Source organism: Scardinius erythrophthalmus, assembly GCF_964197995.2.
Source record: "Scardinius erythrophthalmus genome assembly, chromosome: 4".
In the NCBI taxonomy this organism is placed as follows: Eukaryota; Metazoa; Chordata; class Actinopteri; order Cypriniformes; family Leuciscidae; genus Scardinius; species Scardinius erythrophthalmus.
Window position 1 is genome coordinate 26119143 of NC_138224.1, and position 20163 is coordinate 26139305.

The window sequence follows — 20163 nt, forward strand, 5'->3', positions numbered from 1 at the left end:
ATACCATGATGCATTACCTTACTTGTTATTCTCTATGGATAGTAACTCATTACTCTACTCATTACATTACTGTGCAACACAGCAAGAGCCTGGCATATAGCTCATAAAGGGTTACACACACCTTTAACTCACAACACAACAGTAACAGTAATATTAATGTGCTACATTACTCAGTTACAGCCAAATATGATTATATTATTATGGCATTACTTTGTAAGGAGTTACCCCCAACACTGGATATCATATGTGTTTAAAAGCATGCAAGCACAATTTTTACTTATTACTTATTGTAAATCAAGAAAACAATTATTGTCAATTGTGGAATTAATAGAAATATTTGTTCTCTTAAAGAGTAATATACATTGAGGTACTTTTTTCCCTACAGAAAAAACATCAGGAAATCTTGATGTACTGTGAAACCAGCGATTACACAATACAGCCAAACCGGAATGAAGATCATGGTAATCCTTCTGAAACAGCCAGTTCCAGCTCTAAGTGGTCATCAACTAATAGACAACAAGTTGCTCTTACTGATAGTGTTGTTACATATATTGCAAATGGTCTCCTCCCTCTCTGTACTGTTGAAAATAAGGATTTCATTAATATGTTGCATTTGGCCCAACCCTCCTTCACAATGCCCTCCCGAAGAGCTCTCAGCCAGGACCTTATCCCTCAGCGCTCAGCTACTGTAAAATCACATCTGATTAATCTGATGGAAAAAACTGAGCATATTTGCCTGACAGTAGATCTTTGGTCAAACCGATCAATGAAGTCATTTTTTGGAATGACTGGCCATTTCATTATAGATTTCATGTTGCAGAGTGTAATGCTGAGCTGTCAGCGTTTTAAAGGGAGGCATACAGCTGAAAACATTTGTAGAATTTATGAAGATGTTCTTCAAAATTACAATATTCAGAACAAAGTGTCATTCATTGTGACTGATAATGCCTCCAACATGATAAAGGCATTCACCCTCTTCCCACCAATGCATGTTGTTGAAAGTGAAGAGGAAGAGCAGGATGAGACATCTGATTTTGAAGTGGTGAATGTTGAAGAGGAGATGGTCTACTTCCCACCAGAGAGAAGCTCATGCTTTGTCCACACTCTTCAGCTTGTGGTTCGTGATGCAATGGATGATGCTGGCTCCATAAAAAACTTACTAGGAAAGGTCCAAAAACTTGTTTCTTTTTGTCACAAGTCCACACTGGCTACTGATGCCCTAGACGGAGGGCACAAACTTCAGCCTGCGAATGCCACTCGCTGGAATAGCCAGTTAAAGATGCTGAGGTCTGTTCTCAATGCCCCAAGTGATGTACTTGCTGAGCTCCATTGCCCCATCCAGCTGACATCATATGAGCTGAAAATAATCCAGGAGCTTTGTGAGGTATTGGAACCCTTTGAGGAAGCTACAGACAGATGCCAGGCTGAGAAAATAGTAACCTCCAGCTTCATCATCCCTTGTGTCAGGGGCTTAAGGCATGCTATCAAAAACATGAAGATGACCGGTAATAAAAAGTTTGTCTCAACTCTACAATCCTCACTTGAAAGACGTTTCACGAGTTCACACTTACATATAATTTGAATGGGTAAGTTTAATGCGTATATGGCGTGCTGTCCGGAGGGAGGGCTCCGAGCTCGGAGTTTAGCCCGAACCCAGAGTACTCCCCCCCGTATGTAAGTGTTTAGTACTAGAAGTGTGGAGAAGGGGTGGTGGAGGGATGCTGCAAAACTGTCAATGGAATGAGGTGAGACTGCTGAGTATTTATACCTCTCACCATTGATTGCTGAGTGCTTTCCACTTGTGTTAATTATCTGAACGTGCTCCTCCCGAACCTTGTTAATAAAACATCATTTCACGAGTTCACACTTACATATAATTTGAATGGGTAAGTTTAATGCGTATATGGCGTGCTGTCCGGAGGGAGGGCTCCGAGCTCGGAGTTTAGCCCGAACCCAGAGTACTCCCCCCAAAGCTAAAGCAGAGGACAGCCGCCGGACTAAAAATCCCCCAAATGAGTGCCGAGTTGGCGGGCTGGTATCTCAAGAAGGCCTGGATGCTTGACCGGGAAGGCCCGTAATGGTGGCTCTCTGCCCGGCTGACGTCCCCTGTTGGTCTGTAAACGGGAGCGGTTGTAGTTTACGGAAACAGGGAGGTGGGTGCTTGCCTCTGAGATTTCCTCGCACTGCGTAGCTGGAAGAAAAGAGAAAACATTAGTACTCTACTGGGAAAGTTCTCACTCCGTCCACTGTGAGACCAATGCTCGCTGGACGGAAAGGAAACAGGAAAGTGAGTGCTTGCCCAGGAGATTTTCTCACATTGCATCATTGGATGAAAAGAGAAAACATTATTACTCTACTGGGAAAGTTCTCACTCCGTCCACTGTGAGACCAATGCTCGCTGGACGGAAAGGAAACAGGAAAGTGAGTGCTTGCCCAGGAGATTTTCTCACGTTGCATCATTGGATGAAAAGAGAAAACGTAAGTGCTCTGCTGGGAAAGTTCTCGCTCCGTCCACTGTGAGACCAATGCTCGCTGGACGGAAAGGAAACGGGAAAGTGAGTGCTTGCCCAGGAGATTTTCTCACACTGCATCATTGGATGAAAGAGAAAATGTAAGTGCTCCACTGGGAAAGTTCTCACTCCGTCCGCTGTGAGACCAGTGCTCGCTGGACGGAAAGGAAACAGGAAAATGAGTGCTTGCCCAGGAGATTTTCTCACACTGCATCATTGGATGAAAAGAGAAAACGTAAGTGCTCCACTGGGAAAGTTCTCACTCCGTCCATTGTGAGACCAATGCTCGCTGGACGGAAAGGAAACAGGAAAATGAGTGCTTGCCCAGGAGATTTTCTCACACTGCATCATTGGATGAAAGAGAAAACGTAAGTGCTCCACTGGGAAAGTTCTCACTCCGTCCATTGTGAGACCAATGCTCGCTGGACGGAAAGGAAACAGGAAGGTGAGTGCTTGCCCAGGAGTTTCTCATACTGCATCGCTGGATGAAAGAGAAAATGTAAGTGCTCCACTGGGAAGTTCTCACTCCGTCCGCTGTGAGACCAATGCTCGCTGGACAGAAAGAGGAGACAGTAAAGAAGAGACAGTAAAGAAGAAATTTTTTTTTTATTTTTTTTTTTATTTTTTTATTTTTTTTTACTCGATGAGGGTTTGGTGAGCTTTTTTAATATGGAACCGGTTGGTCCTGATGTAGCTTTGGAAAGCATCGGAGGACCATCTCCCAAGGGCTTGAATCTGCTGTTGGGAGAGGCCTTTTTGGGCTGCTGAAGTTGCTGCCCCGATGCGGAATGAGTGACTTGAAAAATTCTTTGCTGGAACGCCTGACTGTTGGAGAACGGATTTGAGGTGTTTCTGGAACCAAAAACGTGTCACGGGTTTTTTGGATTCATCTAAGAACAGGGGTTCCAGAGGAGATTTAGCCTGAGAACTTCTCCATTGCAGATATGCCAGAATTGACTGGTATGGTTGGATTTACGAAGCGAGGTTAAAAATGTAGATGAAGTGACCTTTTTTGGTTTGGTCAGTCTTACTTTGTTTGATCAAATATGAAATGGTTTCGCCATCTAGTACTGATAAGTCTGAGATGGTGGGATGGATTTTTGGGTCAAATTTGGAAGTGATGGCGAGTTCTGAGCATCTAAGAAAACCGAAAAAGGCTAAGATAAACATGGCGTCGAGTGTGCGAGCGATATCAAGAGTTTGGTAGCCTGTGCGAAGGGCGCGAATACAAATGGTGAGAATGTCTAGCGTTATAGGTTGCCTGGCGTCGGGACGGGTAGGCTGGGATCTTTGAATCCCTTTAATCAGGAGTGAGGTTTGTGAATTGTTTATCTCAGAGGAGGGAGCGCCGTACATCAATTTATGAAAAAACTGGATGCCGCTTAAATAACCTTTGATGGACCCAACTTGCAGGCCCTTAGAGATATTAAGGTAAGAGATAAAAGAGGTGATTGAGAGAAGAGAAAAATCAGGGAAAGGCAAGTTATAAGAGACATGGAACGTTTTAAAACATCTCCAAGCAGAAACATAGGATTGAAGGGTCCTGGGAGATACTGCTTGGAGGATAGTGTCGAGTGATGCGTCGAGCAGAGGTTTTAACGGATGGGTTACGGGAATATTAGTTCTGAATAGCGAGGAACTGGAGTTGGGAATTGATCCGCCTCTGGAGCCAGCATCCTGAATTTCTGAAACAGAAAACGAGACAGAGAGTCAGCAATTTGGTTTTTTGACCCAGGGATGTGTTTAGCAATGATAATGAATTGGTCGCAAGCCGAAATCCAGATGAGACGTCTTAAAAGTGGCATCAGAGCGGGTGAATGAGAACGGCCTTTGTTAATGCAATGCACTGTTGCGTCGTTGTCGCAATGCACTAAAACGCTACTAGCGGCCCATTCTTTTCCCCACAGGAAAGCTGCTACCACGAGAGGGTAAAGCTCGAATAGAGCTGAGGATTGAGATATGTCCTGGAGCTGAGGTGGCCACGGAGCCGCGAACCAACGACCTTGATAAAAACCCCCGAACCCTATAGAGGGGGCAGCGTCTGTAAACAACTGGATGTCGGTGGGGGATGAAACGAGGTTGTTGTAGAAAAAAGAGAGGCCGTTCCACTGTTTAAGAAAAGTTATCCATAACCCAAGTTCGTCACGACATGCTTGGGTTATAGAAATGCGGTCTTCTAGTGAGTGGACGGAGGACGCGAGTGAGAGGAGATGCGCGATGAAGGGGCGGCCCTGCGGGATGATGCGCATTGCGAAGTTTAGATGTCTGAGCAGGGACAGGAGTTCGCGTTTTGAAAAATTAGATTCTTCGAGGAAAGTAGAAGAGACGAGGATTATTCGATCGATTTTTTCTTTGGGGAGGGATGCTTGGAGTTTATCTGAATCCAAATGAATTCCTAGGAACTCGATAGATGTTGCAGGGCCCATGGTTTTTTCCTGTGCGATAGGAATTCCTAGCTCTGAGAAAACGTTTTGTACCGTGAGGAGGTGCGCAGCTGGGATAGCATCGGGAGGCGAGATTATTAGAAAATCATCTAACAGATGAATAAGGTAAGGAATTGCGTAGTTGTTCGACAAGATCCAGCAAACAGCTTCTGATAGCATATCAAATATTTTCGGGCTGCTTTTGCATCCGAATGTTAAACGTACTGCGAAATAATATTTCCCATGCCAGCGCACTCCAAAAAGATGCCATGAACCTGGATGGATGGGCATTACTTTGAAAGCAGATGTGACGTCGAGTTTTGCGAGCCAAGCACCCTGACCTGCGATTTTGATCATATCGATAGCTTGATCTATGTCGTGGTATTTGAGCGAAAATTCGTCGAGAGGGATCAAGCTGTTTATGCTTGGGAACGGGGAATTATGTGGGGCTGATAAGTCGATTATTAGACGTTTTTTACCCGAGAATTTCCTTGTAGCCACTCCGATGGGGCTGATACGAAACAGATTAAATGGCGGTTTGTCGAATGGACCGATCATAAAGCCAGACTCGACTTCTTTTTTGATCAGTTTGTCTACGACTTCAGGTTCGATAAGGGCGGATTGGAGATTTTTACATATGATGTTTTGGGAAAGCGGACATTCTAAGCCGGGCTTAAAACCATTTTTCAAACCTGACAGCAGATAATCAGTAAATTCGGCATCCGGGTGATGAGCTAGTTCGAAGTGCATGCGCAAAATATTTACAGGAGTCTCCCAATAATTTTTAGATTTTTTATTCACAGACTTGAAAACTGGACATACAATGCGAGCATGAGCGCCGCCACAGAAGCTGCAGATGTGCATAAACCTGCAGCGCGATCTTTGGCATTTGCCTGCATTGAAAAAATTACAAGGCTGCCTGCTTTCGTCAAAAGCAGAGTCCTGCCTTGCGCTGGTGGTTGCAGCACGCGGCACATAGCTGGTGGATCTAGCGTTGCTTTTTTCTGGGTAGGGAAGAGAGGAAGAATTAACCTTCGGGCACGACGTGGTCGTGTGTGTTACTGACCTGCAAACTGCGCAAGTGATGTTTTTACAGCCCAGAAACACCCTGCTGTGAAGATCCTGGTCGAGTGCGCCCCAGTATGTGCACTGGTTCCACTGTGCGACTCGCACGGCACTTTTGGCTGAAAAAAGTCGGTGGTAAGTATAAAAATGCCCACCCCCATAGGACAGCGCGAGTTCGGCTATGATAGATTGGTAGTCATTCAGTTCGCGCCGCCTGTGGGGGAAAGCTGAACAGATTATTTCAGTGTAGCGGGAAAAGGCAATTGAAAACTCAGAAAATGAAACAATGCGAGATGAGTGGGTGTTTGTGTTTTTCAGGGTGACCGAGAAATCCCCGCAATCTATTTGATGGTCAGGTTCGGCTGAGGGGAGTAGAGAGAGAAGAGAGGAAAGATCTACATCCGCACCTGAAAGGATCTGTGCACGAATGTTTTGGGATACTGGTGGTGGTTCCATGGCGACTGCGTTGGACGGCACGGGCATCGGTGTTGCTGTGAACAGAGAATAAGGTGATTTTTGTAACATAGAGCTGGGAAGGGCGTGAGCCGGGTCTGCGAATGTCGGCGGCGGCCTCACGCTTGGATGACCTGTTGTGGCTTGAAAAGGAAAGTTAGTTATAGGATACGAAGGGTTGTGTGAATGAGCTGTAAACGGAGGCGGGCCAGTGCTTGATTGAGCTGCTGGAGCTGCAGGCCACTGAAAGTGGGCGGGGTTGTAACCTGTTGGATGAGACTGTTGAAATGGATGTGCCTGTGCTGCTATCGGTGATAGCCCCGTGCTAATGTCTGCGACGGGAGCTGGAGGCCACTGAAAAGAAAAAGGGTTAGAAACAGCAGGAGTAAAAAACTGAGTGGTTGTGGGGAGGCCGCTGGGCCCGGCTACTTGCTGCGCTGTGGCAGCAGAAGCCATGGTGGAGGGCTGGGCCTCATCGAGAGGTGGGAATGCCATAGCGGAATCTGGTGCGCGGCCCAGGCTCGCTGAAGGCCTGTTGCTGCGTCTTGGTGGACGAAGCGATCCGGATCCTGTGCGGGAAGACGATAGTGGTGACTGGGCAGGCGATTTTTGGGCCCTACGGGCTTTGCTCTGCCTGTGGGTCGTCTTGGGAGTTGACTGTAAGGAAACGTACAGATCATACAGCTCCGCCTTGTTCATTTTCCGCGAAGCTTGTATGTCTGAATTCCCCAGTGCTTGTCTTAATCCGGCTACGGTCCATTTCCCGATAGGTGGGATCGTCGGGACGGCCGAGCGGTAGGAGGAAGCTGGAGAAGTAGATGGAAGTCTTGCCGGGGGCGGTGAAGACTGGCCACGGCGCCTTGGTGAGCGCAGGGCTGTTCGGGCCGGTGTGCGGCCGCGAGAAGAAGCCTGGCGCTCAGGTGCAACATCCGGCGTAGGAGGTATGGTCGTGGGACCGGTGGAATGTGCAGGTGCATCCTTGGCAAAGTTTGCTTCTTCGTCGGAGGAAGAGCTTGAGCGTTGAGACATGGCTGCAGAGCTGAGAAGAAGCTACTAAACTGCTGCAAAACTGTCAATGGAATGAGGTGAGACTGCTGAGTATTTATACCTCTCACCATTGATTGCTGAGTGCTTTCCACTTGTGTTAATTATCTGAACGTGCTCCTCCCGAACCTTGTTAATAAAACATCATTTAACAAAATTTGAAGACATGGAATGCTTCCAGGTGGCTGCCACACTCGACCCAAGGTTTAAGTTGGACTGGTGTTTTGGTGAAGAGCAGGTAATAATCAAAAACCTTCTCACAGAAAAAGTTGAGTCTGCCTCCCCAAAAGGGAGTGCAACCATGAATGGCAGTGATCCACCAAAGAAACGCCCAAAACTGTTTTCCTACATGGAAAGTCAATCTGCTATGCCATTTGACACAGCCCCACATGAGGTCCCTGTGTACTTGAGTACCCCTTGTCTTACAGAGGATACTGATCCTTTGGTCTATTGGAGAGAAAACCAAAGCTGTTTTCCTGCCCTAGCTCAACTTGCATGTAAATATCTTGCCATACCAGCTTCCTCTGCACCTGTTGAGAGAATTTTTAGTGTTGCAGGAAAGATATTCAGACCAGAAAGGTGCAGACTCAATGAAAAAACATTTGAGGAGCTATTGAGAATTAGATGCAACAGTGTTGCTCAGTAATTTTTTGCATTGGAATAAATGATAACTGCATTTACAACAACTTTGTGTTTGTATGATTACTTTGAAATGAAAATTACATTGGAACAAAACTAATTAAACAACATTTGATCAATATCTATTTTAGAACAAAATGTATGCAGGGTTGAGGAGTAAACAGTTACATGAAATGAAATTTCTGTGAAATTTCTGTAAGTTACAAAATTAATGTAAATGTATTTAGTTGTATTACTGATGTAAAATGTTTAATTCAATTAGTTACTAATCAACTTAAAACGAAATTGCTTTGCATTTATAAAGTTATCCAAATAAAGTAATCCAAACCACATTTATAATGGGTAACTAATAACAGTAAGCAATAACATTTCCAGAGTAACCTTCCTAACACTGAATGCATTTGAGACTCAACCCATTCTTTCTGTTGTGTGACTGTGTGGAATTTCTTTGAATTGCCATGAATTTAATTCCACTTCCTGTCATTCCAATTCAAATTCAATTCAACGTCCTGTGGGGCGGAGTAAATTCAATTCAAATTCCAATTCATGAATTGAATGGAGGCCAATTCTGAAATTCTGAATTTTGCACAAGCCTGCTAGGAACTGTGAAAAGGTTCCTTTGGTCGGAAAAGCGGCTAATGTCTGTGATTAAACACTTATGATCACAGATTACTTGGCAGTTGATTGCTGAATAACCTTTGCGGCATATATATGTATGGCCATCCACAGAAGGCGTACTAATGGGAATTAAAGTACCATCAATCACTCCAATGACTTGAGGTATATGGTACTGTGTTAAAAAATACTCCTGTATGTCTGACATGGCCTGTCTTGATGCTGGAAATTGTATGTGTTCAGCCGCAAGTGGAAGCAGTGCATAGGTGACTGCTTGTACAGCTCTGGACACAGATGCTTTACTTAGTCCAACTCCATCTCCAAGTACCTGAAGAAAACTGCCTGTTGCATAATATCTCAGAGCAGCTAAGAGTTGCACATCAGGGGACAAGGCAAAATTCCTCTTTGTAGCACGCATCAGCTGAGGCCCAATGACATTGAGCAGCTGGACTATTTCTCCTCGTGGCAGACGGTATCTGTCAATGACAGCCATATCATCAAGCATATCCAGAGGATTTTGATGCTGCCTGATGAAGGCATTTATAGTACATAGTGTACTCCGTGGTCGTCTCTGTCTTTGTCTTCGCCTTGCTCTTTGCCTCACTCTCAGCTGGAAAACTCGCTGTAGTGCAGCCATGATTTTCTCTGCAAGACTACTGAAGTGTGAACTTTATATACTGTCCTAAAATTGCTCACAGGAACCATATGTTTAAAGTTTTTCAGGCTGTGATAATATTGACATGTCACACACTGATTGTCATCTATTTCACTAAATGCAGAAGGCCCCACTTGAAGAAACTGAATCACTGATTTTACAAATTACATTAATTACCTCTTCCCTGAATTTATTCTCTTATTATGTTCATCATGGTCAAAGGTTGTGCTTTTATAAATATATATGGAGAGTCCATTTATATACAGCAGTGCTGATAAAGAAGGTGCACATTGAACATTTTTAACATCTGCACCTATATGGATAGGCTAATAGATAGGCCCTAATACTATATTGCCACACACACCCTCAAGACTCAAGCTGTAGTAAAATATATACCCCTCTTTTCACAGACCAGGCTTAAGCCTAGTCCAGACTAAAATGTAAGTCTGAGCTTTTTCAAATGAAGAACACTTGCACTGACTGATCTTAAAATATATCAGTGCCTTTGTTTCATCTCAAGATGGACACCAGTAATGTTTTTTTCTACGGCACATTTATGAAAAAAAATTACTTAAATCTAATTGAAGTATGGCCTAATCCTGGCCCTGTCTGTGAAACTAGCCCATAGGGCTTGCATGCATATATATATATATATATATATATATATATATATATATATATTTTTTTTTTTTTTTTTTTTTAAGGTACTACAAGTAGCCATTTAAATTTGAAACGCTTATAATCAGAGTTCTTCTGCTTTATAGTATTTCATTGAGCCTTAGGCTTTGAGTGGATTAACAAACATCAAAACATTGAATGTAAACAGTTTTTATTGATTCAAGTTTGTAGTTTGTTCCCCAGGATCTGCAAAAGACACTGCAAAATGTGATGAGTGTACATATGGAAAAGAATATTTCATGTTGCACAACATATTATATTAAAACATATAATTATTCATGATTAAACAACATTGAACAATGTTACCTGACGCATCTGGCAAGATAATGGGCACTGAAATGGAGGGCCTTGCAAATCTTATCTCCTCCAGTGAAAATCTCCTCTCTTCCAAAGCCAGCTTGGCCTTCTTGAGTTCAATGATTTGCTTCTGAAAGTTGTTGCTCATCTCATTGGCCTCTTTAAGACATTGTCTGGTGTCTTTTAGAACATGTAGTTTCTTTCGCTCCAGCTGTACTAAGTCCTGACTACAAGCACAGACATTCTCAAATCGCTGAGGTGTTGTGGCTGTAGCCTGAACAATTGAAGATAGAGGCTGGGGCATGGATGGACTGTTGGGAGGACTGGGAGATGGTAGGTGTCTGTCAATAGGAGGTGAACCTGATTGCTCTTGTGAACATGATGGACCTTGCTCAGGTTCAGGTTGACGCAACCCTTCTCCTCCACGGAGGTCAATACCACCACAAATCCCATCTGAGGTAGTTGTTCCAAGAATTGACAGTGCCTTTTCTTCTTCTGCTGTAAGAAGGGGGGCGTCATTAGGCCCACCACCTGTTTTATTAATTGTTGTCCTATGCAGTGCCCTTTTTCTTTTAGCTAGGCTTGAATAGTCCTGCCACTTCTTCCTGACCTCCTTCCCTGATCTTTTAATGCCCCTTGTTGCAGTAAGTTTTTTAGCAATATCGTCCCAGATTTATGTTTTTCTTTATTTGTATGACTGCCCTTAAACCTGCTGAAAATTATATGTTTTTGTAGCTCCACCTCCTCTAAAATAATATTAATTTCCTCTTTTTGAAAGATGTCTTTTCTTTGTTTTTTGTTTTCAGCCATTTTGCTAGTGTCTCCACCCCTAGGTATGTGCTTATTTACATTTCGTGAGCTTAGAATTATAAGGTTCTATCTCCACTTTTGGTCGAAATTGAGTTTTTGACATAATCTGATCCATTAGGTGTTTATTAATGCCTGTGTGGTGTTATTTTTGTAAAAAAATATTTTGTTAGTAGTTATTAATAAAATAAAAAGGTTCCATCTCAGTTTTGCCAGCTGGGACGTAAAAACTTTGATGCTCAATATCTCGGAACTACCCTAAACGGAGATAGAACCTTATAATTCTAAGCTCACGATTTTTCTCCTAATAGCAAATGCACATCAGGTGAAGACAATTAGGCTAAACTTTTTCAAAAATAAATGTAAGAGCTTATTTATTTACTTATTTATTTTGATGTGAGATAAGCAATTGTTGATAAAGAAATTGATAAGTAATTCTACTTAAATAATTAAGGTTTCATATAAATATCGAAAATTATGCTGATGTCATTTCCGCCAAGGACCGTTAGAATTTGTTTTATGCAAGATTGGAGCAAGATTTTTACAGTGCAACATTTCCAGTTAATTTTTGTTTTTAAACTTGCTCAAGAAGAAATTAAAGGACTTTTTATGTTATTCGAGTTGAATATACATTCACACAAGTAGAAGAAGAAACGGAAATAAAAAAATAGATAGATTGCGATAACAGCATGTGCAACAATGATGAGCCAATCTGCAGCGTGACATTTCAGCACTTGACCAAATAAGTAGCACTTAAAGCACGGCTACGTGCGACTGTGTTAAGTGCATTTTTGGGAAATGCACATGGAACAATAACGAATGTTAGTAAAATGAGTCGTAGAAAACGCTCTTAAGCGCTAAGATCAATCGTTATCGGGAAACGCAGCCCTGGAAAGTTATTGTAAAAATGAAAATGCTATATCTACTCAATAAAATTGTGGCAAAAGATTACAAGCAATATTATTAATTAAATGTAACAAATTAGAATTGAGTGATAATTAATCAAATTATTTCCTTAAAAGTTAACCATTTAAAATGAGTAAATTTACAAAAAAAATTTTTTAAACAAAAATATCTGAATAACAGACAGATGTCAAAGATGAATTAAGAACTCTTTTTTTTTATTGCTAACATTGAAGACACCTGATGTTAACATTCTAAGCAGGAAGTCCCATATCTTTGTAGAGGGGTTGAGACTACAAACACTCGTTCCTCATCTTTTCCAGGGGGTGGGACCCGCTCACGCTACAGACCTATTATAGATCAGTGGATGATAGCCAGTTTCTGAAACTAAAAGTAATATCCTCCCCATCTTGTTTGGAAGCTAAGCTAACAGGCGCTGTGGAGCTAGATGTGAAGTTACGACAATAGCGGAGGGTACTCAATATGATATAGAAATAGAGGATTTAGGAAGTCTGATGCTCGAATTAATTTGAAATCTCCCCATCAAATTCAGTCTGGTCAAAGACAGTACAAGTCATTTTATGATGGGAGTAATTACGAAGAAAATTTTCAATTGTCAAATAAGTGTGCTATTTCACTTTTTTTGTACATAGATGACTTTGAAATCTGTAATCCCCTCGGTACCTCCAGAAAAAAAAAAATAAGGTCTGTGGGGTATATTGGACATTGGGTAAGTTACCTGCTAGCTGTCACTCCTCACAGTCTAATATATATTTAGCTGCACTTATTCATAGCGACGATGTTAAATGTTATGGTTATGAAAATGTATTGAAGCCCTTAGTACAGGATCTTATTATATTAGAACAAGAAGGACTGTTTATTGCCAAATTGGGGAAAAATGTGAAAGGCTTTGTTCATTGTGGTCTAGCAGACAATCTTGGAGCACACAGTATTGCAGGATTTGTGGAAAACTTTTCTGGCAGATACTCTTACAGATTTTGTACTGCAGAAAGATTGGATATTCAAACAAAAGAAGTGAATCCGGGAGCATTTTGCATGAGAAGCAAGTAAATTCATGCTTCTCATCTTAAAGCAAATGAAGAAAAAATATTGGCTAATTATTTTGGTGTAAAAAGGAAGTGTGTGCTGTCAGAAAATCTGTCATTCATATTTCAATTTGACACAAAGCTTTTCCCCTGATATTGTTCATGATTTGTTTGAAGGGATTATACCGGTTGAGATTGCTCTTTGTCTTAATGTATTAATTTCCAAAAAATATTTTGCATTATCCAATTTGAATGAAGCAATAACATCGTTTCAATTTAAATGGACTGACAAGACAAACCGTCCCCATCTTGTGCCCCAAACCTACACAACAAAGAGAACAATAGGAGGAAACGCGCACGAGAATTGGAACCTTTTAAGAGTTCTCCCTCTCTTAATCGGACACAAAGTTCCTGCCAATGAACCAGTGTGGCAAGTACTCTGAACTGAAGGACATTGTAGAACTTGCTGTTGCACCTTTTCACACATGAGGACTCAATTTGTTATCTAGACTTTAAGATATCAGAACACAGGACAGTATTTCAAGAAGTATTCCCTCATGAAAGAATTCTACCTAAACATCATTACTTGGAGCATTATCCACGACTGATCCATCAGTTTGGCCCGCTTGTTGCACTATGGACTATGAGATTTGAAGCTAAACATAGTTTCTTCAAAAGAGTAATACGCCATACAAATTGTTACAAAAATGTTTTGTATTCATTAGCACAAAGACACCAATTTCAGTCTGTACATAATCTGCACATCTGTAGGTTTCCTAAACCATCCTTAGAGGTCAGTGAGGTATCAACACTACCCACTGATGTTATTAACGAAGATATACCATGGGCAGTGAAACAGAAGTACCCACAAATGGAGACTGTGAACCTTGCAAAAAAAACGTTTTCTACAATGGTTTAAACTACAGGATTGGAATGGTGTTATCCCATGGATCGCTGGCTGGACTTCCAGAGTTTTGTGAAATTGTTCATATGATTGTTGAACAAGAGACCCTGCTTTTCATTGTAAAAAACTTGGATGCCTGGTACCTGGAACATTATCGAGCTTATGACTTGGTCATGTCTACTACTAGAATGCTAAAGCTTGTTGGCCTGCATGAACTGACAGATCACTACCCTCTAAATTACTACATGGTTGGTGGATGGCGCCTCATCTCACTGAAGAGATACATCCATGCATAAGGTTGTATAGAGTATATAGGTGTGTGAATGTAATATATATTTTTACTGATTATCTTTTATTATGTCAGTGTAGCACTTAAACCTGACACACAAGTTTGTAAAGCATAACATGAGTGTAATCCATTATTTGTAATAATATTCGCCTTTTGTTCTTGTTGTTTTTAGATTGTTCTGAATTGGGTGACACAGCAGTGAAGATGCCAGTCAAGTTGCGAATTATTCTGAAGCCAGACGACACCAGGAAGCTTATTCTGCCAGATGGAATACCAAAAAACAATGGAGCAACTCACGGATGAAGTCAGGAAAGTGTGTGGCTTGAATGGGGAATTCAGACTACAGAACCAAGACAAAGACTTTGGAGATGCACTTGTAAATTTGACATCTACAGCTGAACTAGAGGATTTGACAACTATCAGGGTCATCCCAATAACTGATGATTGCAGCCAAAGATTCAATGTCACTGTCTTGGAGGATGCTCAATCTTCAAGCTTCCATTCAGATCACACGGAGATCCTTTCCTCACCATCAAGCTCAGTGTCTACAAGACGTGAAATGTGGCCTAGAGAGTTTTCAATCCCCAAGTTTTCGTATGACACTGAACTGCAGTTAAAAAAAGGAAATGCAGAGTATAGGTCAAACAAGACAAGGTTTAAGCACAGTACAAAAACAAAGTCCAATATTCTGGAAAAGGTAGCTGAAGAAATATTCAAGTTCAAAGCTTACCCATCAGATGCTGACTTCAGTGAAGTTGCAGAAGCTCTAATCAAGAAGCATCCATGCCTTTCCAAACCTGGTTCGTACAATGGCTGCTATGGTTGGAAGCAGCGGTTTAAGACAAAAATGGGTAACTACCGAACTCAGCTAAAGGGCACTGGGTGTTCTGAGTTACTTGTAAATTCATTGAAGTCCAAAGCCCCAGAGGATGCCTTGCCAGCAAAAAAAGTAAAGAGACCAAAGAGAGGAGAAGCTAACCACATACCCAACATTCCAACTGGAGAGACTCGAGAAAAACTGGAAAATGAGAGACACTCACTTTTAACAGAAGTAAAGAAACGAGACAATCGTGCAGTGGTAAAGGACAAAATGGCCAAAACTTTTTCACTGCGAAGATAAGAAATTGTGGAAAAGGAATTGGGAGTTGATAGAAAGATGGCCTGCATTGTTCACAGAGGATGAGGCATGTAATATTTTGAACTATAAGTAATGGCCTGTAAAGTAGAGGATACTAATTGTCTATTATAAGAAATCTGCTACGAAATATTACAATTTTGTTCAAAATGACATGCATTTTAAAAAAAAAATTGTAATTTTGTATTTCAGAATGTATCTCACATGTAGCTGTCATGTACAGGTAATCATTCTTCTGTGTTTTGTTTTATTTCATATTTTTAAGATCATGCTGAATTTCTCAGGATTACAACTGTTCCACTTCAGACAAGACAAGTTCAGACAAGTTATCAGAGAGAAGACCCAGAAGATACTTAAAGTTCTTGATCTGGTATGTACTCGGGTATGTTGTGTATAGATAGATCTAGATACATTTGTATGCCTATCCTTTGATTCTTTGTTTGCCTTGTAACTTGTATTCTGAATTAGAAAGTTACAATTGTGGGTTGAAATTAGTTTTAAAAATTAAAATTAAGTGCCATTTTACTGGATATGGTAAATGCACTCCAATCGAGTGACGCTCTCATGGTTTTATTTCCCTCGTAAAAGTTATCATATGTTGGTTATGTGTCCAATTTTGTCACTTAAAGGAGCTATATCACGCAAACTTTTTTTTAACTTGATTCATGCATGTTTGAGTAATCTTCGTGGATCCTGTTTGCTGAGCAGCAGCCCCTCCAAATATCTTTAAGAAAACTCTAGATAGGACATGGTAACCATTAACGTGGCAAAAAACTGTAGAGCGGTGTATCCCCTCCCCCCCCCCCCCCCCGACTCGAGGTTGCCAGATAAGCTGCAGGATTCAGCAGAAGCGTAGGCTGCTTCAATGAGCTTCCAATGGCAAGTGACGACGAGACGTACACAGTTAGTTTTTCTTCTGTTAATTATGTTTATGCTTCATGAGAGATATTTTGATAAGTAACTATGTATTTAAAAAATGTACTAATTGTCATTAGTTAAATATAATCGTAAAGATTGCTGGGGCCATAATAGCTGAAGAGATAAGCGTTTTTGATTTGATATTTAATTTGATTTGATTTCTTTATTTTGAACATATAAATACAATTACAATTGAAAAAAATCTGAGAAAAAAGGATAATAGTAAAACAAAGAAAAAAAACATATAAACAACAAAATAAAACTTCCTTATTTTTCAATACGAAAAAAAAAAAAAAAATCTCGATTTAAGTACTAAAGTTTTTGTCATAAGTAGGCTAACAAATAACCAAAACATTTGCCACAGCAATTATAACGCGGGACAAATTCAGTATCACCAATGGCTATCACAGGGTTGTTTTCAGTCCCATTAGAAAATATTGTTAGAGTAACTAAATTACATTAGCAATGGTCATACAGGTCAACTTGCAGCAGGTGTAACTTAGTCCACGATATACTGTACGAGAAGAACGAATGACGAATAATTTTTTCTGAGGTAAAGTTAGGCTTCTGTCTCAATTACGTTTCAAATTGCCATAATGGGCGTGCTAATGTTGTTTTCATCAGCGTCTCAGCATAATGACAGAGAAACGGCTCCTATAATCAGGGTTCGAAATGACTTAAGACTCTTGGGGGGTCCCCTAAAATTTAATTATTAAATTATAAAAAATTCTGAAGAATACCTAGCTTCACTATATACTGTAGGCAAAATTATTTGGACCAATGTTGAAGGTGGGATAATGGTCTTGGGATGTTTTTCATGGTTTGGGCTAGGCCCAGTATTGTAGTGGTGTCTGGAGAAGTGGCTATAATCTAACACGAAAACCTCTAACTCTGGAGCAACAAAGTTACAGCACCTTAAATAAATCTAATCCCTGACATGACAAAGTCAATAACAGGTCATTCTGTCCTTGAGCAAGGAAGTTAACTCTAAATCCACCAGGTGTACTCATTATGGAAGCACCATGCACCTTAAAGAGGTTTGATCAAATACAAATGGCATTTCTCATCCCTTATGTTACATTAAATGTAATTTGTAAAACAACTGGCTGCTGGATTGAAAAATGAGGATGTCTGAAAAGACTGTACCTACATTAGATGGTTTACTTTGTTTCAAAGTAGTCAATCCATAACCTGATCTAAAATATTTAGGGACACAAAAAAAACGTAATATATTCTAACATGACTAAAAGCCATTAAAATGACAATAATCCAATAGTAACCACATTATTCAAAATCAACATGTCCAGGCACATATTTTATTTATTTGTCTTAACTAGTTCTCAAAATTAAAATGAAGAAAAATATTACTTAATAAATACAATTGATTATTATAATATGAGTGTTAAAGGGATACTTTAAAATAAAAATTCTGTCATCATATACTAACCCTCATGTGGTTTTAAACCTGTATGAATTTCTTTCTTCTGCTGAACAGAAAGGAAGATATTTAGAAGAATGTCAGTAACCAGACAGTTTTTGGTCTCATTGACTTCCATAGTATATATTTTTTCCCACTATGGAAGTCAATGAGACCAGAAACTGTCTGGTTACTGACATTCTTCTAAATATCTTCCTTTCTGTTCAGCAGAAGAAAGAAATTCATACAGGTTTGAAACAACATGAGGGTGAGTATATGATGACAGAATTTTCATTTTAAAGTGGAGTATCCCTTTAAAAACACCCCTTCAAGTTATCATTTTCAACACCAAACATGTTGTTTAAATCCTTTCTTGCAGTCTTTTCAGTTCAGAACAGTATCTCTACAGTTTTATTAACACAACAGACTAAAGTATGTACTAAAGTCCAGGTACTGTAGACCAGGTGTGCTCACTCCTGCTCCTGGAGAGCTACCATCCTATAGGTTTTCATTCCAACCCTAATGCACACCTGATTCTATTAATTAGTTGGATGAACAGCTTGATCAGGTTAGTGTCAACTGGGGTTGGAGAGAAGACCTACAGGACAGTAGCTCTCCAGGAGCAGGACTGGGCACCCCTGCTCTAGACCTTTAAAGGAGTATTGTCTAACATCAACACATAATGGACCACAGTGGTCTGTCTTCTCTCTTATTATTTGCTTCCTTTCCTGCCTTCTTTGCAGTAGACAGACAGTGCCCCTCTTTAAGCCAGAACAGCACAAAAGGCTTAGGGTCGAACATCTCCAATGGGGGTGCATTAATGTTGACGAACAAGACAGCTGAGAGACTTCTGACCCTTAGGCGATTTCTTGTCTTACTGGCTGTATCATTCATGGCAGAAAAACCTCGTTCACACTCTGCTGAAGTTGCTAGATATGTTTGGCTTGCAACTATCAATCTTCTTAAGGTCTTCCCACTTTGATCCTCTTGCAGTTTCCAGGAACGGAAATCTTCAACAGCCTCTCTGGTTGGTTCACCCAGATCCTTTGCAAGTTCATGTATCTCCTTCTCCCCATACAAGATCAGTTCATCCCTTGTTTTGGGCCAGTTGTGAGGGTCTAATGGTTTTAATGACTTTGTGAGTTCAGAATCTGGAAGACGACTTGACAGGTTGTCGATCACTGCCTGAAAGAACTGAAGCTGATTGACCTTCTCTGTGCTTTCCTTCAGGGCTACTCCCTTAAAGGATCCCTCCATCAAAGATTCTTTTGCTTCTCTCATTGACATTCCCCCATGTGTCTTCATGGCATCCAAAACCTCCATTGTCAGTCTAATGTCCCGGCTGGCATCTGTTAGGGAGGTACTCCTCTTCTGAAATGTATATATAAAGGAGATTGATAGATTTGTGTGACATGAAGTATCAATCTAACCATACAGTAAATGCACGCTACAATCTATAGCTTTGTTAAACCACCATAGAACCCATGTTATACTGTACAAAATATGACTAGGTACTCACTTGCAGTTTCAGTGAAAGGCTTTTAAGTTCCTGAAGCACATCTCTCATGGTGGCTAGGTCTGTAACAAAGCCTGTGCTGGTCAGTCTGTTCAGCATCCCTGTGTACTTCTTTCGCTCAGCGTCAGTGTACGTGCGATCTTCGGATGCTCCTCTCATCTGCTGTGCAAGAGCTGGGAAATCCTTCCAGACTGCCTGCACTGTGCTGTAACTGCTGGCAACCCAGCGGATGGTAAATATTTTCCCAATTTTTAGCAGGCTGATATGAACCGCAGAGGCAGCTTCAGACAGGAGCCGTGCATTCTTGGTAGATTGGTGATACATTGTGTACAACTTTGATATAAAATGTTCAAAGTGGTTACATCCTGTCACACATTTTAGGGAATCATGAACTGCCAGCTCTAGTTTATGTGCAAGGCAATGCACACTCTTAAGTGAAGGGAAATCTTTCTTTAACCTTACAATGAGGCCACTGTCTTTTCCTGTCATTACTGCTGCCCCATCTGTGGCAATGCTGATGAGATGATTCTTTAAGTACTCATCATCCAGGTGTGCCATCATCAGACTGTTCTTAAGTGCCTTATATACATTTTCTGCTGTTGTTCCCTCATCAAGTGCAACAAGGTCAAGGAATATGTTCTCCACATCCCCTCTACCTGTGACATCTGCTCTTATATAAATGACCAGATAATTAATGCCATATGTGCTGCTTTCATCTACTGTAATACTAAGGAGAGACCCGTTGTTCTTTATTTTAGATATCACAGTTTTTTTCATCTTAACAGCCACATGTTCTATCATGTTAATGCATGCATGATCTGACCTGTGCAATTGGCCCATTTTTGCACC

At 40.9% G+C, this 20163-nt stretch overlaps 2 protein-coding genes across 2 annotated transcripts; one reads left to right on the top strand and one right to left on the bottom strand.

The window, feature by feature from the left end:
- Positions 1 to 406: 406 nt before the first annotated feature.
- Positions 407 to 8141, top strand: LOC308689272 (zinc finger BED domain-containing protein 4-like; the record flags this gene model as incomplete). Its single annotated transcript, XM_081362926.1, has 2 exons — positions 407 to 1550; positions 7639 to 8141. 2 exons carry the CDS (start codon positions 407 to 409, stop codon positions 8139 to 8141), a joined length of 1647 nt encoding a protein of 548 aa, XP_081219052.1.
- On the bottom strand, positions 3148 to 7624 carry LOC308689522 (uncharacterized protein). Its single transcript, XM_081363267.1, has 3 exons — positions 6406 to 7624; positions 6000 to 6117; positions 3148 to 4195 (listed from the first exon to the last, which is right to left on the bottom strand). The coding sequence occupies exons 1-3, from the start codon at positions 7478 to 7480 to the stop codon at positions 4129 to 4131; spliced, it is 1260 nt and encodes a 419-aa protein (XP_081219393.1). The 5' UTR covers positions 7481 to 7624; the 3' UTR covers positions 3148 to 4128.
- Positions 8142 to 20163: the final 12022 nt, after the last annotated feature.

What these genes read in the sequence shown, in the direction of transcription:
- LOC308689522 (XM_081363267.1), bottom strand. Translation starts at nt 7,480, where the DNA reads ATGTCTCAACGCTCAAGCTCTTCCTCCGACGAAGAAGCAAACTTTGCC. An exon ending in TCGTGCACAGATCCTTTCAG is followed by an intron (nt 6,118 to 6,405) that starts GTGCGGATGTAG and finishes GACTTTTTTCAG; the next exon opens with CCAAAAGTGCCGTGCGAGTC. An exon ending in ATCACTTGCGCAGTTTGCAG is followed by an intron (nt 4,196 to 5,999) that starts GTCAGTAACACA and finishes TTTCTGTTTCAG; the next exon opens with AAATTCAGGATGCTGGCTCC.